Genomic DNA, 23,879 nt, shown 5'->3' on the forward strand with positions numbered 1-23,879 from the left:
TTTTGAAGTTTCTGTGTGGCTGCTCTCTCTTGTTGTGGCTTCCATCCCACCCCTCTCTTTCTCCCACCAGTTTAGTTGTCATGATTTCATGGCCTAGAAAGGTAGCTGTGGCTTATGTTGTGGGCAGATCTGAGATGTCTTGAGTCCCTTCCGTGGCATGGCCATATCTGCATTCCCCATTAGAAAGAAAGGTGTTAGCTGATGGTCCAATTCTTCTTTACTACTTGCTTGTTATTCTTTTGTCCTTGCTGATCCCATTTTCATTACCATGTTACTGGAACCAATTCCCTCCTGTAAGACTAAATTGAAGAGAGATCTGTGTTCATGAGGACCCTTTGGGTTGTGGCACCCGAGTTTGAGCGCCATGTCCTGTGAGACGCATCTGCCTCTCCACCCCACCTCCATGTGTTGTCATTTTGACAATCAGTTAAAACCCAGCTCCATTGTTTGGAATCATTTAATTCCCTCTTGACTGGTTGGTACTTTGCTGCTGCAGGCTTACTTTTGCTGCCCAGGTTCTGCTTATTTTTAACATGTATGTAAACTTAAATACCTTGTAATTGTAAATTTTTTATTTGGACACTTCATTTACTGTTTGGCCTTCCTCTAAGTTTGATTAGGTTTCATTGGTGGCCCCACATGTGGACTTCCATCCCCAAGTACTTCATTTTGCTGCCTTTCTCATAGGCTTTAAGCAGACCATAAATACTGTTTATTCCACCAAGCTTTTTATCTGTTTTATTGCTGGCCTCTTCCATATAATTTTGCCTGACATGTTTCCTTGTTCCATTGTTGCATTGCCTTAAATATGAGGTAGAAGTGAAATAAGTGTATTTATACTGCTGTGTGGGCACCTTTTGGCAGCGAGGCAACTTATGAACGCCAGTAAATTAAGTAAAATGAGGCCAACATACTTATGTGCTCTGGATTGCCCATATGTTGACAACAAAAGCATACTGAATTGTATGGGAAGCAAAACTGAAATAGAAATTGCTTTAGGAATTGCCACACAATAAACTGAAGCTGTAAAAAAATACTCTGCCAATCTGTCAGGCTTCACTTTTAGCTCATTTTTTGATGCTGTTGTTCTCCATTAAAACTGAATATATGCAGAGGCAGACCTTTCATGGGATTATTAGATTATTTTCGTATCTCAAAATGAGGGCAGTATCTTGAGTCTTCCTACTGTACCCCAAGGCAGGTTTGTTGTCTAGAACTCTCCAGTCAATTTTAAAATCGATACAGTATGTAAGAGAGACTTCTATGTACCTCAAGCAGCTTATTCTGCCCTCGTGGGCTGAACAGTGGTGGTTTCAGCCTTAAACAGTATAAAATAATGTCATATGTCTGAACCACATGACAATACAAAAGTGTTTCTGCACTTTAAAAAAGAACAGTAAAAAGTAGAGACTCTGAAGAAGTTTTTTGTGCTCTCACATTTTTCTTGTAACAGTTTCAGTTTTATGTTGCAGCAATTGGAATTATTTGGTTTCTAGCCAAAAAAATCCTAGAGTCTAGTGGCATTTTAGCAACTAACACATTTATTGTAATAATAAGTTTCTGTGGGGCAGAACTCGCTTCCACTGATGCATGAAGTGGTTTGCCTAAGTGGTTTCAAACACTACAGCAGGGATGAGAAACCTGTTGGACTCCACCTCCCATCAGCCCCAGCCAGCAAAAGGCATTGTAGTCCTGTGGAGGAACACAGGTTTCCTGCCCCATGCACGACCACAGCTACCTTTATCGGGACCTTGGAAATGTGAGAAGTTAGTTTAAGATTGCCATGAAGAGTGACATTTTAGAAGGTTGCCTAATTCAGTGTTGACACCAATTTACTGAGAGATAAAACACAAAATTGGTACCTTCTGGTGCACCATTCTAACTTCTTTGCCCCTGCTCCTCTCTTGTGCTAATTTGGTAACAGGTTGCTTGCATCAAAACATTCCCTTTGTCAGGCATAGTTCCTCTCTCTTGATAGTTAACAGGGTTATGCAGGGCCCCCCTTCTAAATTTGTTTTTGTAATAATGGAATAAAAAGTGACTCTTCTCAATGTGCTGGTGCCGCTCTTTGTTGTGATTGTTTGCCTAGGAATTGTCAATGATTTTATAATTGTGTAAGCACAATAGTTCTGTACAAGGGATTGTAGCAGCCCATCTAGTGGCTGAGAGTCTGGTGTTTACTGTTGCCTGCCTTCTTCCATGAAGCCTCAGCATGAGGAATTCCAGTGCAATTCTAAGAAACAGCTCAGAATTCTTGTGATGTGTGCAGAAGAGCAGGTGTGGGATTTCTGAGTATCTACTAATCATTTCTAATTCAATCAGTTGACAATGATGGCTCCATTTGGTAGAGGCTGCTTTGGAAGTTAATTTGGAACTGAGACTGCTGTCAATTCCTGACAAGTCAGTTCTTACCCTAAGCTTGAAAGTCAGAATTTCTATCCAAACCAGATATGTATAATTGCAGATAATTCTTTCTCTCTAAAATCAGTGTTTCTACCCCTTGCCCCCCTTTAGCTACCATAACCCCCCCCCCCCACACTTTTAAACCTGGCTCACCTTTTTATTTTATTTTATGAAATGGATTTAAATTTTGTGACTTTTATTTTTTTACTTATATTGTACATATTTTTAGAAACACATACATCCTCCTCCCCAAGATCTTCATACACTGACTGATTTAGAAACACTGCTTTATAATGAAAACAAAAAAAATTCCTTCCAGTAGCACCTTAAAGACCAACTAAGTTAGTTCTTGGTATGAGCTTTCGTGTGCATGCACACTTCTTCAGATACACTATGGCAGACCAACACGGCTACCTATCTGTAACTGCTATATAATGATTCATTCCGTTATGCTACTACTTATGGCTGCATTTCAGAAATATTTCGTTGGCCCAGTTTTTATGTACACCAAATTTAATGGTTTGTTCTTTCCTTACTAATGGGGAGAGTCTGAGTCTGCTGAGGACAGTTTACTGTTTCTACCTGTAGCTCCTCACTGAGAGGTCTTTTTCCTTCCCCACCCCTCCAGGTACTACTGAAGAGCATGCTTGAGTAGAGGCAGTTGGGGTGCATTCTGATCTGCTTACTGATGTAGTTTGTTTAGAATGAAACAAATCATGGTCCCTGGTTTGATATAATGATAAGCCATGGATTGTGGGTTGTTTCTCTTGTGTACTTGTAAGGAGGAACAAAGAAACCAAAGCTGTCATTAACTTGGTTATATTGTGATGTGCAAGGAGACCATACCAATCTCTTGTTGATCATTCTGGAACTGTCTGCTATGTCGTTGCTTTCGTGCATTGGGAAACAAATAATTACATGAGATTTAATTGATTTTTGTCCAATGGACGGTTCTGGAGTCTTTTTTAAACCAGTTTGGCGTATCTATATCTATGTGCTTTTGGGTGGTGTTGTGATAAGCCGAATAAGTTATCTACTTATATTTTGTGAACACATAGGCTGTATTCAGTTGTAAAGGTAAACCATGGTTTAGTGTCACAACAAGCCTAGGCTTTCTGCAGGGAGGTGGTTAACTGCGGTTGAACATATCTTCTGACCCCAAACTATGGTTAATGGATTTTATTAACAATGGTTTGAAGTTGCTTTTTTTTGTTTTGTTTAATTGCAGTTAAACTAACCACAGGTCTTCGGAATTTGAGCAACATGGCAAACTGTGGTCACTCAGAAATTGCAGTGAAAGCTTCCACATTCCTTCTTGCAGCTGTGCCTGAAGAGGAAGGGTGTGGGGGAAAGCACTTGAGCTCAGGAGAGAGGCTAGGCTAATTCCTGTAGCACCAAGCTTTGCTTTAGTGAACTAACCTATAGCCTGTATTTTTCAGAGATTAAAATTGTTCTTCTCGTCCATAAATTACTCCCAACAGCTTGATATACAAGCCAACGACCCGCTGTCATTTCTGTTGCAGAAGCTGCACGCTGAAGAATTGGGTGTTCATGATAACATGTCCAATGTTTCCGTGGATAGAAGCATCAGACTGCAGGAGATTAAGAAAGGGCTGCAGTTTATACAGTAAGACCTTGGTGACTGGAAACCTGTGTGGTGGATGGGTTATGTTTGGTCGGTAGCATTGGTTTAAATTAACATGATGCTTTAGAAAAGGGGGGGGGGGGTTGTCATATCAAACAATTAGCGAGCTTTGCCCTTTCAGAATAAACACATGAGCAGCGCAATGCTTGAAACTGGCTGTGTCCCATGTGCCTTTGAGAAGAATGCTCCTTAGGTTGCAATCATGTGCTCACTTACTTGGGAATAAACCTGTCGGACCCAGTGCGACTGAACTTCTGAGTAAAGATGCAGACGATTCTGCTGTCTGTCTTGGTTTGTCCAGGCTCAGCAGCATCACTGTAGGCAGTACCATGTTTCCATCTCCTTTCCAATTTTTTTTTTGGGGGGGAGGGGGGAGAGGGTTTGGGTGTAAATAAATTAAAATTCTCAAGTACAAAGGTAGTTTTCCTCTGCACATGCAGAGGGGTGCTGAAAAGCCTTCCCCACACGAATGAGGTTCAAGGGGGCCCTCCCAGCTTGTATTAAATTGTGGGCCTCTGTCAAAGAGACATGCTCCCCCTTCAGCCAGAGCAATGCCCTGGAGCATGTTACTAAAGAGCATCTCTGCTTTGAGAAAAGCTCCCTTTCAGTCTTTTTCAACGTTATCCCTATGGTCAGGGTTATTGAAGCCATATGCTTTTCTCAAGCAGCCACTGAGGTCAGTTCCTGATGCTTCAGTCAATATATGACAGGGATGAAAATCCACAGTTGAGGTCTTGAGATTTGGCAACTCAGCCCTCTGAGTCTTGCTGCTTTTGTCCTCTTTCTTCTCTTTTTCTCTGAAACACATTCTAAAATAGCTTGGTGATCTAACATAGGTGTGACCCTTCGGATGTTGCTTAACTACGTTTTCCATCCTCCCTAGGCATTGACCATCCTTGTGGGGACTGATGAGAGTTGTAGTTCAGCAGTATCTGAACCCACCTGGACCCTGCGATCATCATCTGAGGCCATTCTTCATGTGCCTCCTCCATAAGAGGTCTGGAGGGTGGCAACATGAGAATGGGCCTTTTTTGCAGTGGCTTCCCGTTTGTGGAATGCTCTCCCCAAGGGGACTTATCTGACCATTACTGTATTTTTCACTCTATAAGACGCACCTAGTTTTTGGAGGAGGAAAACAAGAAAAAATATATTCTGGATCCCAAAAGCCAGAATAGCACAGCGCTCCCTCTCGCTGTTCTGTCTTCTGGGATAGCTGCGCAGCCTGCATTCGCTCCATAAGACACACACACATTTCCCCTTACTTTTTAGGAGAGAAAAAGTGCGTCTTATAGAACGAAAAATACGGTACATATCTTTAGGCACCAGGCAAAGACATCCATGTTTTCCCAGGCCTTTGGCTAATTAAACAATCTATGGCCTTTTCAACTGTGTGTGTATATATATATTGTTTTTGGTTGTTATTGTGGTATGTATTTTTGTGTTTTTACATTGTAAACCGCCCTGTGATCTCCAGATGAAGGGCAGTATAGAATTTTACTTAATTATTAATGATATTCTGGAGGGCCACAGGTTCTCCATGTCTGATTTAACATAAAATACTTGTGTGTGCATGTAAATATTTTATTTTCAAGTGTCAAGAACACTTCACGTACATTATCTTAGTAGCCCTTTCCACAATAGTGTCCATAGGCAGGACACTGTTATTGGGTGTAACCCCTCAGGCCAAGAGGATAGTGTTTTGCTTAAGAGTGCATGGCTGAGATGAGTTCTGCAATGGGTATTTCCTCACTTGAAGGTCACACTCTTAGCCAGTAGTCTTAACTCTGGGCTCAATGATTTCTACAGCATTTTTGAGCTATGCAGAGCTTTCCAGACCCTATCGTCCAAAGCAGATGATGCACTTAAAGGTACTTTTAAAAAATAGTCTGCTGCTCTTCAGGACCCAGTTTGCCACTGGCAAGAACTTATGTGACTATTGCGGTGGATTCCAGAGTGTAGCTATGATAATTGGTTGCATTTTAAAAGCTCCACGGTCTTCTGATCCATTAGCCTAACTGATCAACTGAGGGATAAACTCTGGACTCTGCATATTGCAGGAAACTGAGCCCAGAAGAGGATTTAAGTTGCAGAGACTAGAAAGTCAGTTGATGAGACATACATTACCTTTAAGAATGGAAACATTTATGTATTACCATTCCTATATCTGACTGGCAAGTTTTTTGAATGTGTAAACCTCTCTTTAAACCTGGGTAAGATCTGACTCTCTGTTTGTATTTTACTCCCCCCCCCCCCCCCAGGTCTACTTTACCTTACCCAGGGACTCAAGAACAATATGAGGTAATGGTGTTCGTTTATGAACTTCTCTACCAGAGACATAGGGGACTCTGCAGTGGGTGGGAGTCATTACTTTCTTTGGACTTGTAAAACATGATTTAAATTCTTCCTTTATTGTTTGGTCATGCTTGGTGAACTGTTCCAGTTTGAGGTGAGGCAGCTCACTGAGAGAGATGTAATCCAGAACACGGCGGTGAGGATAGCAATATACCTCTTGCTGTGATGTAGAAAATAGGCAACAAATGTCAAAGGTTTGGTGTATTGCTCTGCTCACCACTGCAGGGAATTTGGCCTTGTTCTGCAAAAGGTTCCCTTCCTGTAGTGTATTGCCTTTCTTCTGTCCTAGAACCTGAAGTCATTTCTCCTAAACTAGGGGTAGGCAACCTAAGGCCCATGGGCCACAAGCGGCCCACGGGGGCCGTTTAACCGGCCCCCGAGCTGCCCACTGGATGAGTCCCTGCGTTCTGCGTTAACCGGTGCAGCTCGGTGTGGGGACTCGCTTCCGCGGTGCCAGAAACCGCATCTGCGCATGCACAGACACCAGAAATCGCGGCCGTGTGTGCTCATGCGCAGGCGCGATCCGGCCAATGGAGGGATCTCCGTTGGAGTGAACCGGCCCAGGCAAGGTAAACCTTGCCGGCCCCTGTCCTAAACCATGGAAGAGGCCCTGAGCCTGTGCTGTTGTTTTTACCTTTTTAATCTCCTGGTTTTTCTGCTCAACTGCTTTGTCAGCAGTTCCTGCTAAGGGACTTCAGTCGTAATTGCATCAGAAGGGGCTGGTAAACAGCTGGTGCTGCTTGCAAAAAAAAGACAGCTAGTCCCACTTTAGAAGGTGACTATTGCATTTTTGAAGGTATGAATCTGCCTAGGAGCACGTAACGCAAAATTGTGAAATGTTCTCTTTGCAGAGGCGTGTCTAGCATCTTTATTCTACAGCTTACCCTCACCTTTGATAGTTAAGGCGTTTTGTTTGGGGGGACCAACCTCCCTTGTATAATCGGTATAATTTTGTCTTGTTTTTGTCTGGAGTTGCTTATTTTTTTACAATTGTATTATTGTACTGTTGTAACTTGCCCTTGGGACCTCATAGTGCAGGGCAGGTAAGAAATCTAATAAATTCATTTTCTTTTTTTAAATGTGTTTCAGATATTTATACGAGAGCTTGTTAAAAATCTGTTTAACGAAGGGAACGATGAGTACCGTGAAGGCAAGTGGGAAGGATCGCTGAACCACTACTCAGAAGCCTTAAACATAGCAGATTATGCCAATTCTGAAGGGATTCACATTTCTGACGAAATATTAGAGAAGCTGCATGTTAATCGCATAGCATGTTATTCAAAGAAGGTGAGTGGTGTGTGGACACCAGAATGGTGGAAAAGATTTTTTTTATTATTAATAAGTGCTGTATTAAGAAACTGGGCAGATGTTGCCAAGCTTGATCAAGAGCTGAATTTCCTTTCTGAAAAGCTATTGAGGGATGGTTGGTCAGCAGCTTAAGGAACCACTTGTCACAGAGACTTAAAAATTTTTTTTGCATCTAGTTTAACCTATCGGGGACCACGTGGTACCTCTCAGGGAGCTGGATTTTAATTTATGATCCAGCCCAGGAATAAAGCTTTGATACTGAAAGCTGTCAGATTCTTGCTTCATGCTTAACTGCTAAGTGATGGAGGTGGAAAGCTTAGCTGGGGTTTCACAACATGAAATACCACTTACCTTTTTGTGATCAGAAGAACTCAGAGATCCAGCATTTCTGTGGTTCATTTCCCTCCCTGGTCTTCCACATGTTGCCACCCTATGCACTACCTAAAACAGGTGTGGTGAACCATTAGTCCTCCAGATGTTCTCAAACTACAACTCCCATCACTCTTGGCCATTGGCTGATGGGAGTTGTAGTTCAGCATCACCCAGAGAGCCAGAGGTTCCCCAGCCCTGGTCTAGAAAATAGTATGTGGTATATTAAGTGTGTTTCTCTTCTCCCCCCGCAACGCTGCCCCAGACGCAATTGCATTCCTTCAGTCCTCAATTCTAGTAGTGAATCTAAGCCTGTTTATTTGTTGCAGGGCTTGCATGATAAAGTTTTGGAAGATTGTGGGATAGTTTTAAAACTGAACGAAAACAATTTCAGAGCTCTCTACCGGAAATCTAAAGCCTTAAAAGAATTGGGAAGATACAAGGAGGCCTATGATGCAGTTGCTAAGTGCTCTCTCGCTGTGCCGCAAGTAAGCAGATCACGTACTGTGTTGGCAAATGAAATGGCATTCAATTGTCATTGCCTGTGTTGTGGGAACAATGCGCAGTGGGATATTTTTCCTGGGTGTTGCCCTACTAGGGAAGCTTGGGAGTTTGTTCATAGATTTTTAGCGTAGCAGTAAACCAGTAAGTACAGCCGGCCATCAAGCACCTCACACTTAGCCTTTGGCAAGTGTATGATGTGGCACTTTAACCCCCCCCCCGGTAGAGTCCTGAGACAGAGGTTGCAGGCAAAGTCTTGATCATGTGCTAGTGAGTAAGGGTGGGGGTATTTATGGGTCACACTGCTGCATGATAAACTTGAGAACCTTTCTATGCAGAAGTTCCTTAGATTGGATTATCTTTTTCTAAAAACAGGACGAAAGTGTAATAAAATTAACCCAAGAACTGGCTCAGAAACTTGGATTAAAAATAAGAAAAGCCTATGTTAGAGCAAAAGTAAGTAGAAGTATTTTTTACATACTGGTTTTGTAAGCTTTCTCTTCTGTGTTGGTTATTTATGATGGTATGCTTAATTGCAGCCTTCCCCAAACCCTGTTTCTGGAGAAGTATCAAGTAAGGTAAGGTATTGTGCCTTCCATGTGTGAAGTGAGTTCATTTTCCTGTCTGTACATTGAAAATGTGACTCTTAAAAAGAGAAATATGATTCCCCTTAATTTTACAAGTATTTGGGTTAGAGCCAACGCTGTTGAACAGTGCAAAAATGATTTTGATGTAAGCTTTGATTGGGTGTAAGCATGCAGAGTAAGTGGCCTTTGGGTTCCTAGTAGCCTGTGCGCTTGCGTTTTTAAAAGAAAAATGCCTGCCTGAGGCATTTGCTGTGCAAACATCCTGATGACAGATATTTTGCTTGCTTGCAGAGTTCAAATACTTCTATAGAAGATATTGAATCAGGTGAGGCTTCCTGGATTTAAAGGGGAATGTTATATAAAAGTTCTGCTTTCAACGTGGTCAGATTTCGTTTCAGACAGCTCTCGGGAGCTGTGCCCTGCCTGCTTTTTCTTCGTTTGCGGAATCTCCATGGCAGTTATGCTTGCGTTTTCCACTGTGAGGGAGAAACCCTTGCATCCTCCCAGCTTGTAGATTGCTGATACAGTGGTACCTTGGGTTACATACGCTTCAGGTTACATATGCTTCAGGTTACAGACTCCACTAACCCAGAAATAGTGCTTCAGGTTAAGAACTTTGCTTCAGGATGAGAACAGAAATCGTGCACCAGCGGCGCGGCAGCAGCAGGAGGCCCCATTAGCTAAAGTGGTGCTTCGGGTTAAGAACAGTTTCAGGTTAAGAACAGACCTCCGGAACAAATTAAGTACTTAACCCGAGGTAGCACTGTACATTGTCTTCCAGATAGGCAAGCAGATTGCTGCCGATCCCCTGATGATTGGCTGAAACGTACGAGACGTTATCTGTCTCTGAATGCACCCGCCAAATGCATAGGCTCCCTGTGGATGTGTTCCTTGAGATGTTCCCCCTTGCAGTTCAACATGTGTTGCTCAAATGTCTGCGTTCTCTTAAGCGCTAGCCAAGCTTGCCCTGGGAGCCTGGCCACCTAAACAATATGGGCCTTTGCCTCTGTTCTGGAGGAAGACATTCACATGCTGCACTTCTTTCCCATTCATAAAAAGTCACCCTCTTTCCCTCTTTTAGGACCTTGGAAATTAGTCCCTAGCTGAGGCAGAGGGGTTCAGAAGAGTTTTGCAATTTAAGCTCTCTGCGTGCTTGATGATTGCCAGTGTTTTCCATGAATGGTTGAAAATTGGCACAACAAGTGGGGTGTACAGACTCCTGGGTCACTTTGACTGTTGCTGGGGGCAGAGAGAGAAGCAGCCTGGAGTCAGGCTGGCCTTTAGTCCACAGGTCAGGGCCATGCCATAAGAGTTCAGGAAGGAGGCGGTAGCAATGGTGTCTTGTGCCCATTGGCTATGGCAGAAGGCAGGGAGGAAAACGTTAGGTGGAGCCAGAGTTAATGACAGGCAGAGCCAGTTAATTTTAGCTTTGCCCTTCCCCCTTAGTACTACCAGGGCAACACTGAGACTAATGAGGAAGCTGACAGTCAGCACCACCCATGGATTCTTCATCGAAGGCATACAGGAGAGGGCAGGTTGAGGTTGGTGGGACAGTGACTCATTTGCTCTCATGAACAAGCTTCCATTGGTAGACAGCTTCCAAAGCTTTTTTTCTTTTCTGTGCCTCCTTTGGGAGGTTTGCCTCCATCCCTGAGAATCCCTGTTCTAAGATGCCTCTCTTCCCCGATCGAAATCTGTTTCAGATTTTTCCAATTGGAAGGAAAAGATTCTTTCTTCCTCCTCCTCCCCTTCCAGTTTTACACCTGAAGTTTCAAGCGATCTGTCTCCATTGCCAATGGCGTCTCTGATCACCCTTCCAGCCGAGAAGAGTTCACTCGCTGCCACCTCTCTGGCAAATGGAGGCTCTTTCATTGTACCTGAAGTCTGTTTAGACTGCATGGATGGAGATGATATAATTGGAGATGAGCTAGATGAGTTGCTTGATTCCGTTTCTGATTCTGGGGAAAGTGTCATGGTGAGTCAGCTTCCATTTATTCTTATAAAATCAACGGAAGGAACACGGTTCTATACATATGTGTTGCTGTTACCAGGACTTCAGCTTTAAATTGTGATACCTTCAGACTGATGTGCCTCTAAGTATGCAAGAGGTTTGGTATTAAAAATTTCTTAAGCTTAAGTATTAATCTTGCTGTATTTTGTGGTTGCTTTGTACAAAGATACAGTGTTTTAAAGCATGTTTTAAAGAAGTGCTGCTAACTCCACCTAGTCCTATTGGTGTTGTTGCCATTTATTGAAGCATGAATTCATAAATATTTGCAAGTTTAGGACCTTGGGTAGCAATATTAGTCTTGCAAGAGTTCCGGACTTGCATGCCTCTTAACATTGGTCTGTTGGAGCTGGTCTGCATTTCAATTTTGCCACAGGGCATTCCCTCCTTGACATGACCTTAAATGTAATCGTACTGCTGGATGATCTAGCCCAGAATTGTCTGCTCTAACTGGCAGCAGCTCTCTGGGGTCACAGATCTTTTATAGAATGTGCTATTTGGAATCTTCGAAGCAGATGATTTCAGGGGCAGGTCCTTTGTCACTGTGGGGTAGGGAAGAGTTCTACCACCTCTCCTGGAATATGGGTGTAAGAATATGGTTTATACAGAGTCAGGGCTTTGACGTTTTCAGCCTAAAGCTTTCTACTGATTGGCAGCAGTTCTCCTAGGCCTCTGGCAGAGGAGGGTCTTCTACAAATCCTGCTCCCTGTCTTTTTTCAAATCGGAGTATGCTAGAGATTGAGCCTTGGACTCTCTGTATGCGAAGCAAATGCTCTGCCCAGTGATATCATGAACAGGAACTCAAGTTGGTGCCTCTCCTGTTGTGAACTTCCTCACTCCCAGCCATGGCAGCCAGCAGATGCCAATTCCCACGATGAAAATAATTCCATGTATAGACCAGCTGTAGCACTACTTCAACAGAGAAGGCTTAAAACAAAAACCAGATCACTAAAAGTGAAAGGTCGGCTACCTGCATTTAGTAGCAAATAACTTTCTTCTCTCTTCCTAGCCCAGCACGGTTGTCCGAGGAGCCATCCCAACAGCCACCATGGCTCCCAGCATACCTTTCTCTACCCCTTTGCTCGGGACATTGTCAGTCGGGCCTGGATTTGTTCCTGCCGCCTCTTTTTCAGAAATGTATTCCCAGCCTTTGGTTTCTGGCCTGGACAGCTTTTGTTCCTCTTTAACTACTTTCTCAATCAGTGATTCCAAAAGAGGTAAGGCTAGACTTAATTCTTTTTTTTTTTTTAATTATGTTTTTATTGGTTTACAAATACAAAAAAAGAAAACAAAGTTGTACATTCAAACTTCTTAATTACCTCTAAATTCCATTTTTTGACTTCCCTCAATTTGTCTGAACTTCCTTCGTTTTATAACTTTTAACACAATCCTACTTATTGTTATTTATTCTGGTAGCTTCAATTTCATTGCTTATACTTATTATTAGATTTTCACATCACAGAGCTTCCTTAAAACTTACAAACGTAATCTGGTTATCACTTAGTTTTTGCAAATATTGAATAAACTTCTCCCAATCTTCTGTAAATCTTTGATCTCGTCGATTCCGAATCCTTCCTGTCATTCTGTCCAATTCCGCATAGTCCATCATTTTGGCTCTCCAATCTTCTATCGTAAGGCTAGACTTAATTCACCAAACCCTATTAGGTGAAGCCTGTATAATCTAAGCAGCCTTTGCCTTACTAAGAAATAGTAGAACGTAGTGCTGTGGGGCTCGTTGGACCCAGTGTCCATAATTTCTAATATAGCAGAATGCTTTGCAATCCCTTCTTCCTAACAGAATTGTGACGTAGTTCACTGTTGTTGCCATTTTGGATTGGGAGCAGAGGAATCTGCCTTTTACTGAGTTAGACCATTGGCCCATCTAGCTCTGTATTCTTTACCCTGACTGGCAGCAGCTCAGGTTGAGGTCGCTCCCAGCCCTCCCTGGAGATGCCAGGGATTGAAACATGCTAGGCAGTTGCTTCACCACTGAGTTACAATTTTCCCCATTAAAGAAACTGAAGTTAAAAGATAGCAGCTTCCATGTAAAGGGCCTCATACTTTTACATGGAAGTAGCTGCTGACTTCAGTGCTTCTTAAACTTCAGATAGCCTCTGTGAACGTGGAAGGGCATCTTGTGATAGGTAGAGTAACTCACTTCACAGGCTACTCTTACATCTCCAAGGAGAAGGAATGCTTGCAATAATTTCTGTTTTCTGTTTCTCTTCCCACTATCAATGTTATTGTTGGATTCAACAACAGGGACACACACACACATCCCCTCAGTTTACTTACCCAGAACAATGAGTGGGCATCTTAGTTGCAACTGCAGGAGAGCCTAATGAATATCTCTCCCATTGTCCGGCCTTCCTCTGTACCTAATCATGGAGGGGACTGTCGTTCCTGAGCAGTGGCAAGTCTTCCATACTCCTCTCATTCCTGTTTGCTGCAGCACAATATATTATCCCTGTATCGGCTGAGTGGTGGGGCTCATCTTCTCTGTAATGGTTTGGAGCAGAGTGGCCTAATTCTCCAAGGCACAGTTCGCCCCCTTGTAGCACACTAATTTGGGGGTCTCCTTGCCAAGACACTTGGTTGAGTTGGCAGGATTCTGTGCAAGGATGTCTGCTTCACCTGACCGATTGGCATTGCCCTTTGCACTTCCCCTAGCTGTGAAATGTGTGCCCAAACTGTGACTTTCTTGATCCCAACAGATATACCCAATTCTGTTCCTAGAGATGTCACGTCAGCGCTAAACAGTAATTCTCCACTTCGACTTGTAAGTACCTTTACAAACTTTCTAAATGCTTTGCAGTTCCAACATTCATCCACTTGAGTCGCTGGTTCGTTCGTTCTCCTTTTAGCAAATGAGCTTGAGACCATGGGGACCTGGGTTCAAATTCCCACTTAGACTCAAAACTCACTGGGTGGCCTTGAGCCAACTGTTTTCTCTCTCAGTGGGGAGAGCCCTGAGCTTCTTGGAGGGTCGTTGGAATAAAAATGTAGTGACAATGAGGATGATGGAATGCTTTTTTTAAAAACCAGTTTTGTTCCTTCTGGCAGATGAATGGGCCTACAAGTTTGTTTGGGTCCGAGAACTACATTGGGATTTCCAGCCCAGGTCGAAATGACTATTCTAGCGTGTTTGGCAGTGGACCCCCTAGTATACCTGTGTCGACAACGCCCTCCCTAGTTGCAAGAAATCCCCTGGAAAACACACATGAGCTAAGACAGGCCTGCCAGTCATGCTTTATCAAAAAGGGTAAGGAGCAAAAGCAGTTGATGACTTAACTTGGGGGGGGGGGGGGAGCTGAAGCAACCATAGCAGGAGTCTGTATCAATGCTTTTCTGCTTCTCTTGACTAGGATAAGGACTAAATACTTGATAGATGGACGACGGCTTGCAACTGTTTCCATCACCTTACCTTACCTTTTTATTGCTTGTTTGGATCCTAAAAGCATCCTTAAAGTACCTGCTGTGAATGGACAATATAATTTAACCACTTCTGTGCACTGGCAACCCTGAAGAGCATCACTTTTTACTTTCATAATTTATGCCAGCCTTCTCCAACCTGGTGACCTTCAGATGTTGTTGGGATGCAGCTCCCATTACAGTGCTGACTTGAGCCAATGGGAGTTGTAGTCCGACTACATCTGTAGTCCAACAACATCTGCAGGTGAAAGCCAATTTATACTGTGCACCTTCGTCATAAGTTGATGTTCTCAGGGTGACTAACAGTAGCCCCAAACAAAAAAAGTACAAATTTAAAATTTTCTTCAATCACACTAGGCTACTTTGGTCAGAGTGAATTAAATTCGGTTTATGATACTTGCCCTCCCTATGAATAATAATCATTCTTTGGTTTAAAATAATTTTTGTTAATCTTACAACCATTCTGCAAAAAGCTCTAGTCTAGACATTTTCAAGATGCTGATGGTGCCTAAGAACTTTGCCTTCTCGTATGAATCAGTAGTGCAACATGTTCTTTTTTATGCTTATTTATGTTGTTTTTTTAATATCTTAGTCTGATGGATTAGTAGTCAAGATCCTCAGGATTTGACACTTCCTCCCCTTGGACACAGCAGTTCCTTCTCTCCTGTCCTGGTGTTGGGCAAACTGTAGTTTGCTGCCATCAGTCTATGGTTTGAAAGAGGGATTTCTGTGCCAAAGGGAAATTTCTGAGCCGAGGAGGATGAGATCCCAAAGCTCTTGACAGCTCATGCATGTTTAATGCTAAACCCTGGCTTGACATGGTGTCCGAACTACCCTTTGTGCTTTGTGGGTTGGGGAGAATCCAAAAACAGGAGCCTTGCAAAAGCACAACTATTGATCTAGCTTTCTAGGATGCAAGTTAAAAGCTGAGCTGAGGTTGGTCACCTTCCGGTTTGGCCTCCTTCAGTTCTACAATTAATGGCTGTGAATAACAAGACAGACTTTTTAAACCCTCCCTGTTGTTTTCTTCTAGGTCCAAAAGTATTGGATTATACTTACCTTCCCAGTCTAGAGCACATGTGTAAGAAGGATATCTTAGTAGGTAGAATAAAGAACTCTGAAGATAAATCATGGAAGAAAATTAGGCCAAGGCCAACAAAAACACAATATGTGGGACCGTATTATATATGTAAAGGTGAGGATTTTCACTTGTAGATATATGCATTTTAAGCTCATTCATTTGTAGCCCATTCTTTCCTGAAGACTCGATGTGGGTAGCAGTATTTCCGCCATTATATCTGTGACAACCCCTGCAAATTGATGTGGTTATTTCCACTTCTCAAAAGCAAAACTGAAGCTAGGAGCTAGCCAATTGCCTGCATAAGAAAAGCCTGCTGGATCAGGCCAATGGCCCCATCCAGTTCAGCTTCCTGTTCCCCCGGTGGCCACCAGATGTTTATGAGAAATGCACAGGCAGGACTTGTGCATGAGAGCCCTCTCCCCTCCAGCAGCTTCCAGGAACGTATTCAGAAAAATTACTGCCTCCAGGTATGGAGGCAGAGCACAGCCACTCTCATATCCGTTTCTTTGGGTGGCTAAAGAAAAGCTGGCTTATCACTGTCTGGCTGCTTCTGAAATTAGGGGTGTGGTTAGGCGTGGGTGAGGATTCAGGTGTAACATCCAGCCATTTCATAAGGAGAGCATAACCCCTTTCTGTAATTGTAAAGGTAAAGGACCCCTGACAGTTAAGTCCAGTCGTGAACGACTCTGGGGTTGCGGCGCTCATCTCACTTTACTGGCCGAGGGAGCCGGCATTTGTCCGCAGACAGTTTTTCCTGGTCATGTGGCCAGCATGACTAAGCCACTTCTGGTGAAATCAGAGCAGCGGACGGAAACGCCGTTTACCTTCCCACCAGAGCGGTACCCATTTATCTACTTGCACTGGCGTGCTTTCGAACTGCTAGGTTGGCAGGAGCTGGGACCGAGCAACGGGAGCTCACACCGTCATGAGGATTCGAACCACTGACCTTCTGATCGGCAAGCCCTAGGCTCAGTGGTTTAGACCACAGCGCCACCTGCGCTGTAACTTTACTCTGGCCAAAACAAAATGTGGGGCTGGGCAGATGCAGGAAATACAGAAAGAAATCCCCCCTCCCTGTTTCCATCCAGTGGTCCAGAATGAAGCAGAGGCTGTACAGCCATGAGTGAGGGTGAAAGGAGGGTCGATGCTGCGTAAAGGCTTTCCAAGCTCACTTTAGTGTCCTGTTGTTTTCCAGATGTTGCTGCTGAAGAAGAGTGCAGATATCCTGGCCATTGCACCTTTGCTTACTGCCAAGAAGAAATAGATGTGTGGACTCTGGAACGCAAAGGGGCCTTCAGTCGCGAAGCTCTCTTTGAAGGCAGTGGAGAGATCAGGTTGACCGTGTCCCGACTCCTGCAGGAACATCATGGGCAGTTCATGTTTCTTTGTGAGGTGCGTATCGACAAACGTTAAGCAGAACCAGGCAAAGGAATTTCATGCAGCACAGTTTTGCTGTGTCAGCACTGAGGGATCTCCCCCCCCAGGGGCCTAATTAGAATCTGCAGGGGTCCTAATTTGGCCTCAGGCCATTCCCCCACCCAACCCATGTCCACCTGCCCCATATCATCTGTGAGACCAGGCATAGTCCAGGTAAAGGCGAAGCTGCAAAGGGGCTCTCGTTGTGTGCCTTTTAAACCTGGTGCCTAATTCAATCCCCACTGAGCTTGGCTGCAGGAATCTACCTTTTGCACCTCTGCTTAAACTTGGGCCCAGGCTGCAAAAGAAGAAATTGAAAAATCCGGAGCATGCTTCGAATGTGCCTCCGATTCTTTCTTTTCAAGGTGGGTCACTTAATGTCTTGGCAGCCTCAGGTGATTAAGAGTTAGATTGCCCTACCTGCCTATCAAAATGTCCCCCAGTGGGTCCTCTTCCCCAGCCCTGTGCTAGGTGAACTTCCAGGAATAATTAGGTTTTTGAAGTGGAATGTCCTGACTTATACCTCTAGTCCCCACTTTTAGTAGTTAAGACCACCTTGTTAGGCTTTGTACAAGTTGGAGCTGCAATGCAGTGTAGTTTGGGTCTCCTTAGGTGGTTGGGTTTTTAAAAGATGCTTTTTTTTACTTCTGCAAGCTTCCAGGGTTCTCTAGAGCCTGCTCATTCCTCCCTCCAGTTCTTCAATGGCTTCAGTCCCGTTGGCACTCACTACCTGAGTTTGCTGAGAGCCAGTGTGGTGTAGTGGTTAAGAGCGGTAGACTCGTAATCTGGTGAACCGGGTTCGCTTCCCCGCTCCTCCACATGCAGCTGCTGGGTGACCTTGGGCTAGTCACACTTCTCTGAAGTCTCTCAGCCTCACTCATCTCACAGAGTGTTTGTTGTGGGGGAGGAAGGGAAAAGGAGAATGTTAGCCACTTTGAGACCCTTCTGGGTAGTGATAAAGCGGGATATCAAATCCAAAGTCGTCGTCGTCGTCTTCTTCTGATAGGCAGGTGCCTTTCCCCCTCTTCTTGTTATAAAGCACTTTGTTTTTGTTTTTCAGAAATGTTTTGAGCATAAACCAAGAATAATAAGCAAAAACAAGGACAATGCCTCTTACTGCTCTCACCCTGCTAAGCACGACTTTGAAGACAACAAGTACGTCGATAATCCCAATATCTTGTCTTTCCTGAATTTTAAAATACCTCTCTGCGTGTTTTATAGATGCATGTGCGTGTTCTAGTTTCCCTTAACTGTTAAATAAATTGTGTGGACTGTAGCCCTGCTTTGCATCCAAGGTCCTTGTTCAAATCCCCAGTGATATCTCTCGTTTCAGAGCCCTGCCTGAAACTCTGGATAGCTGCTGCCAGTCAGTGTACACAGTACTGAGCAAGATGGGCCAGTGGTCTGACTATAAGGCAGCTTCCTATGCCCCTATCTGGGCCTTCCTCCATGCATAACTAGATTGTTTCAGCCATAGCAACAGCACAACTATGAAAACTTCTTTTATATGTGGCAGTCAGGTTGAATTCAGGAGCCATTGTGGGTCTGCTGCATTTCGTCATTGTGCTGTTGAAAAATGACTGCATTTAGGTTCCAAATCCTACTCATTTTTATTTCGAGGCCTGTTTGGTTCCCCCAGTGGTTGGCTCGTGGCCCTCTAACATTTTGTGTTGATTCGAGCTTTCCTTGGATTCCGTGGGAACAGGGGTGATTTCTGTTGGACTGTACAGGTGGATTGTAGTGTACAGACCTGGAACACATGTTAGATGTTTCCCCAATCAGGTGAGCCTGAAGCAGGAGTTACGGGGAGGAGGCTGTGACTTGGTGGTAGAGCAGCTGCTCTGCATGCCAACCTCAATCCTTGGCATCCCCAGCTAAAATAAAGGCTCATGGTAGCTGGTGATGGGGAGGGCCTCTGCTGAGAGAGCATCTGCCTATCTGGGACTGGGCTTGGTGGACCAAATACTCTGGTCTGCTTCCTAGAATCCTGAATAAATGATACAACAGGACCAGGAGTAGTATAGTGGCTAGGCTGCAGATCAGGAAGCCCCCATCTGAAAAGTCTCCTTTCCCATAAATGCACTAGGAAGCTGCCCAGGCCCAAGGATCTGGTCTTGCTATGCAAAGCCCTTGAACAATGTGGGTTCAGGGTCCCTTGAGGACTGCCTGATCCACTGTGTCCCATCGCAGTCATGGAGATCATCTGGAGGAGTGCTGTTGGTTGCCCTCAGTGATACAGAGGCCCAACTGGCCTCGGCCAGATGCCAGACATTTAGGGTTGCCAGTCCCACGCTGTAGAAGACTCTTCCACAAGAGATTTGGCAGAGATATCCTTGCTTTTGACCAGAGGTCAGCAAACTTTTTCAGCACTGTCCCTCAGACCTTGTGGGGGACGGGACTATATTTTTTTTTGGGGGGGGGGAATGAATTCCTGTGTCCCACAAATAACCCAGAGATGCATTTTAAATAAAAGGACACATTCTACTCATGTAAAAACACGCTGATTCCTGGACCATCCGCGGGCCGGATTTAGAAGGCAATTGGGTCAGATCTGGCCCCTGGGCCTTAGTTTGCCTAACCATGCTTTTGACTATCATGTGTCTCCTGGAGATTATTTTTTATCATGGCAGGCCCGTGCAGTTGTCTCAAATTCTCTTGAGTAGCTAGTCATTTTAGTGATTGTTTCTAATATAATTATTCCTATGAATGAGTAAATAAATCACCTTCTCAGTCTCAACACCCCATCTCTGTAATAAACAATTGCTAAGTAGGATTAATTGTTCTAAAGTAGGTGTGGGGAACCTTTGGCTCTCCAGATGTTGCTCTAGCAAGCATGACTGATAGCCAGGGATGATGGGAGCCGTGGCACAGCAACCTCTGGAGGACTAAAGGCTCCCACACCTGGTGTGTATTATTGATTAAAGCAAATTTAATCAAGTTCATCCTGGTTAAGGTGATGGGTTTTGCAGGTTCTGCAACATTGCAAGAGGAAACCATGGTAGACCACAGTGAATGTTGACAGGAGTCTCCTGTTTATTTAAATTGGAGCATATAAACCTCTTTCTGGTTGTTGGTGGCTTAAATATTCATTGCCTAAACCAAAAGTCTTTTGAAGCAGCTTTTCCGAAACTTTCTTTTACTGACACTCGCCTTTTTTAAAACAACAACTAGGTGCCTTGTCCACATTCTGCAGGAAACGACAGTAAAGTATTCTAAGATACGACCTTTTCACGCTCAATGTCAGCTAGATTTGTGCCGGCATGAAGTTCGTTATGGCTGTTCACGGGATGACGAGTGTTTCTATGCTCACAGTCTTGTAGAGCTCCAAGTGTGGATAATGCAGAGTAAGACAGGTAAGTCTGGTGCAATAATGGGTGCTAAAAACATCTTTGTGCATGGCCAGAGTTCATTTTTACAGACTGCTTAACCCCTCTGGAACTTGAGAGAGGTCTTCCCACGCCAACTCCCGGGTGATGTAAAACACGACACACCTTCCTGACAATGAGGACGGGTGCATTGCAGCTACATCCCTTAAATATGTGTCTGTGAAGTGTAACTGCATTTCAGCAAGAAGTAGGCAAGAGCAAAGTCTTGCTGCCTATTTTTAGTGGTTCTGCTTTTGTGTTTTTAAACTGCAGTCATGCGCACTTAAACTGCAGTCATACTTGGGAGATAGCCCTGCTGAACATAGTGTGGCATATTTCTATTCTGAATACACAAGCATAGGCTTGTGTTATTAGTCAGTAAGGTTTTCTGATTAATGAACATTCCAGAGCACATTTCCTTTCTAAGACTCAGCTAAAGCCAGTGCCTTCTGCAGACATCCTTGCCAGATTTCAGGTGTGCCCTGATACCTGTAAACTTTCTCCAAACCGATTGTGCTCAAGCAGAAGAGCTGTCTTAAAATGATTCAGTCTCTTATAAGGTTAATGTTTATTCAAAATCGACTGCTTGTGGAAAGCTACGCTTAACCTGGGAGTAGAATAATGCATGCAGGTTGTTCTGCACATCGGATATGGCAACATCTTTATATTACTGTTTTAAACTTTTTTTTTTTAAAAAAAATGTCAATCGGTAATACTGAAATGTTCATAAAATATCAGCCTTGGAGGTCTCGGTAGTGCTTGTGCAATGGTTAGCAACATCAGAATTGCCTAAAATGCATGTCTCCCTCACCACAGGTATTTCTCATGAGGCTATTGTTCAAGAATCAAAAAAATATTGGCAGGCTATGGAGTCTAATGCACATGGAGCACAGGTATTTTTCTCAGATTGCCCCAAGCAGCACACTGGCTCACGAAAATCAAGGGATTGGAGTTCAGGGATTGGGATGCAAAAGTTTGGGTTCAATTCTTTACATTGCTAGTTGAAAAAGAATCAGATAGCAGGAACTGGAGAACTATCCTTCTCTGCCTGAAATCCTGGAAAGTCCATATTGGGATAGATGGACAAATGTCACAAACTACTTTGGCCAGGCTTCCTCAGCCTTGGCCCTCTAGATGTTTTGAGACTACAATTCCCAGCATCCCTGACCACTGGTCCTGCTAGCTAGGGGTCATGGGCATTGTAGGCCAAAAACATCTGGAGGGCCAAGGTTGAGGAAGCCTGACTTAGGCAGCTTCCTGGGTACAGAGTTTCCCTTGTCACCCCTTTCCTAATCTTCCCTGGTGCAGAAGAGCCACTCTGAATTAGATGTTAATTTTCCAGGCAGCGTTGATACAGGAAAAGACAGTCTTACAGTTATCTCCTTTTTTCTTGGATGCTTATGGGGTGTTGGACTGTTTTTGCAAACCTAAACGGTCTTGCTTTTCGTTTCGTTTCCAGGTTCTCAGCAGCCAAGTGAAGCACGGATCTCTGAATCTGAAAATGAAGTTTGTGTGCGCACAGTGCTGGAGAAATGGCCAAGTTAGTGAGCCAGACAAAAACAAGAAATACTGTAGCGCAAAGGCAAGGCATCCGTAAGTCACATGTTTCCCCTCTGCCCCACGAAGTTGCTGAGGTTGGATGTTTGTTGGAATGCCCTTGGGGTAGTTGCGGGCCAGGAATCACTAGCTTGGGACTTAAGTCTTTTAGGTAGGATTTCGGGATAAATTTTGCCTTGTAGCAGAACATGACAGCGATGCTGTCCTTACCAGATAAGAACTTCCACTCACCAGCTAAGCTGGAGAGTTGCCAGTATTAAAACTGTAACATACAGACCCAGTTCACATGTAACATCAAGCCCAAACAGTGGCTTAGCATGAACATGCAGTTCCTTGAGCCTAGATTATGGCTGTTTTGCGTCTCCTCTGGTGCCTGCTGGTTCAGTGTGTTGTGTGAACCCTGGGCTAATGGTTTGTCTTAGTGCAGATAAAACATGAGCTAAACCAAGGTATCCTTGTTTTATTTAAAAAAAGCTTTTATGAAGAACAGCAGCCTTTTGTTTGAGTTCCTGGACCTGTTAACCTTGACTACGCCATAAAAGCAGGCCAGGCATCACAATCTGCTCAAGAGTCTCAAGGTGGCATCTGGGAGAAGACCTTTAAATGAATCTTTGTTAGGTGTAACCTGCATAGAACTCAGCTAGGTTTGTCTCAATCCCTTTGCCCCAAACACAGGTTCTTTGGTTTGTGCCAGTTCCACTTTGCAGAGGCATGAGCGTAGAAATTTCTTTAGCAGGAGGCTGGGCCTCTGGACACACTTTGTTCACTCACCAAAAGGGAACTTGAAGCTGTTTGATCCTATGATGTTTGCGGCGCTCGTCGTAAACCGGGGTCGAGAACCTTTGTCCCTGCAGATGTTGCTGGTTACAACTCTCATCATCCCAGACTATTGACTATGCTGTCTGGGGCTGATGGGAATTGAACAATGTCTGGGAAACCAATTCCTCATCCCTTGTGTAAACAAAATAATAATAATAATAATAATTAATAATAATAATTTTTATTTATACCCCGCCCTCCCCAGCCAAGGCGGCTTACAAGCAATAATAAAAACAAGTTAAATGATTACAACTTAAAAACAAAATTAAAAATACAACATTAAAATATTAAAATGTAGCCTCATCGCAGGAGGAGAAGGAAAAGAAAAAAGAAAGAGAGGGAGGGAATCAAATTGGCATGTATTATAGAGCTGGTCTTCAACTGGTGGGTTGCAGCCTGATCCACGGTGGGTCACGATAGCGGCACCTTGCAAATATACGATAAAATATTAGGAAATGGGTCCCCCAATGAATGTTTGGTTTAAAAGTGGGTCCTGGGTCTGCAAAGGTTGAAGATAGCTGTACTGTAGGAACTGTTTGGGTCTAAAGTCCTGGTGTGAGTTTCCTTCTGCCACAGCCATGCTGTGCAATTTCAGTTTTCCCCCTGATTAGCCTTGTCCTTTTACAGATGGACCAAAGATCGCCGGGTGATGCTGGTGATGTCGAACGAGCGTAAGAAGTGGAATACGATTCGCCCGCTTCCTACAAAGAAGCAAGTGCCTTTGCAGTTTGATGTGAGCATGTCTTTAAAATATGGGCTTGGCTTTTTTGTGTTCCTCATAGTGCTAGCATTACTTGTTTGGAGACAGAAAATCCAGAGTTGGGTCTTTTACACAATCTGTGGGAAGAAGTTGATTTTGTACTTTTGCATTAAAATGTTCCATGGCTGTAAGCATTAAGAATAAAATTAAAAGCTGGACCGCGAAGGTCATGCCAAGAATTTTCATCCTTCCTTTCCTCTAAGAAGCTCAGGGTGATATACAAGGGGTGAGGTGTGTCCCATTTTATCTTTACAACAACGCTATGAGGTTGGTGTC

The 23,879-nt window shown here is 43.9% G+C and overlaps 1 protein-coding gene across 5 annotated transcripts in view; it reads left to right on the plus strand.

The window, feature by feature from the left end:
- Positions 1–23,879, plus strand: part of ZC3H7A (zinc finger CCCH-type containing 7A) — a 29,935-nt gene that overhangs the window by 1,091 nt on the left and 4,965 nt on the right. Inside the window, exons 1-19 of one of the 5 annotated variants that reach the window (XM_028707006.2) lie at positions 3,951–4,030; positions 4,932–5,045; positions 6,307–6,346; positions 7,490–7,687; positions 8,407–8,565; positions 8,954–9,034; positions 9,118–9,156; positions 9,457–9,490; positions 10,869–11,140; positions 12,183–12,390; positions 13,888–13,952; positions 14,237–14,435; positions 15,639–15,800; positions 16,882–17,078; positions 18,163–18,257; positions 20,274–20,455; positions 21,284–21,360; positions 21,927–22,060; positions 23,471–23,576. In XM_028707006.2, coding sequence (XP_028562839.2) covers positions 4,957–5,045; positions 6,307–6,346; positions 7,490–7,687; positions 8,407–8,565; positions 8,954–9,034; positions 9,118–9,156; positions 9,457–9,490; positions 10,869–11,140; positions 12,183–12,390; positions 13,888–13,952; positions 14,237–14,435; positions 15,639–15,800; positions 16,882–17,078; positions 18,163–18,257; positions 20,274–20,455; positions 21,284–21,360; positions 21,927–22,060; positions 23,471–23,576 — 2,337 coding nt within the window. In that variant the 5' untranslated portion in view covers positions 3,951–4,030; positions 4,932–4,956. Of the gene's footprint in view, positions 1–3,926; positions 4,031–4,931; positions 5,046–6,306; positions 6,347–7,489; positions 7,688–8,406; positions 8,566–8,953; positions 9,035–9,117; positions 9,157–9,456; positions 9,491–10,868; positions 11,141–12,182; positions 12,391–13,887; positions 13,953–14,236; positions 14,436–15,638; positions 15,801–16,881; positions 17,079–18,162; positions 18,258–20,273; positions 20,456–21,283; positions 21,361–21,926; positions 22,061–23,470; positions 23,577–23,879 lie in introns of those variants that run through there. The other 4 variants (XM_028707004.2, XM_077918625.1, XM_077918626.1 and 1 more) reach the window with 4 other exon arrangements.

The sequence above is a fragment of the Podarcis muralis genome, chromosome 14 (genome assembly GCF_964188315.1).
Source record: "Podarcis muralis chromosome 14, rPodMur119.hap1.1, whole genome shotgun sequence".
Classification (NCBI taxonomy): Eukaryota; Metazoa; Chordata; class Lepidosauria; order Squamata; family Lacertidae; genus Podarcis; species Podarcis muralis.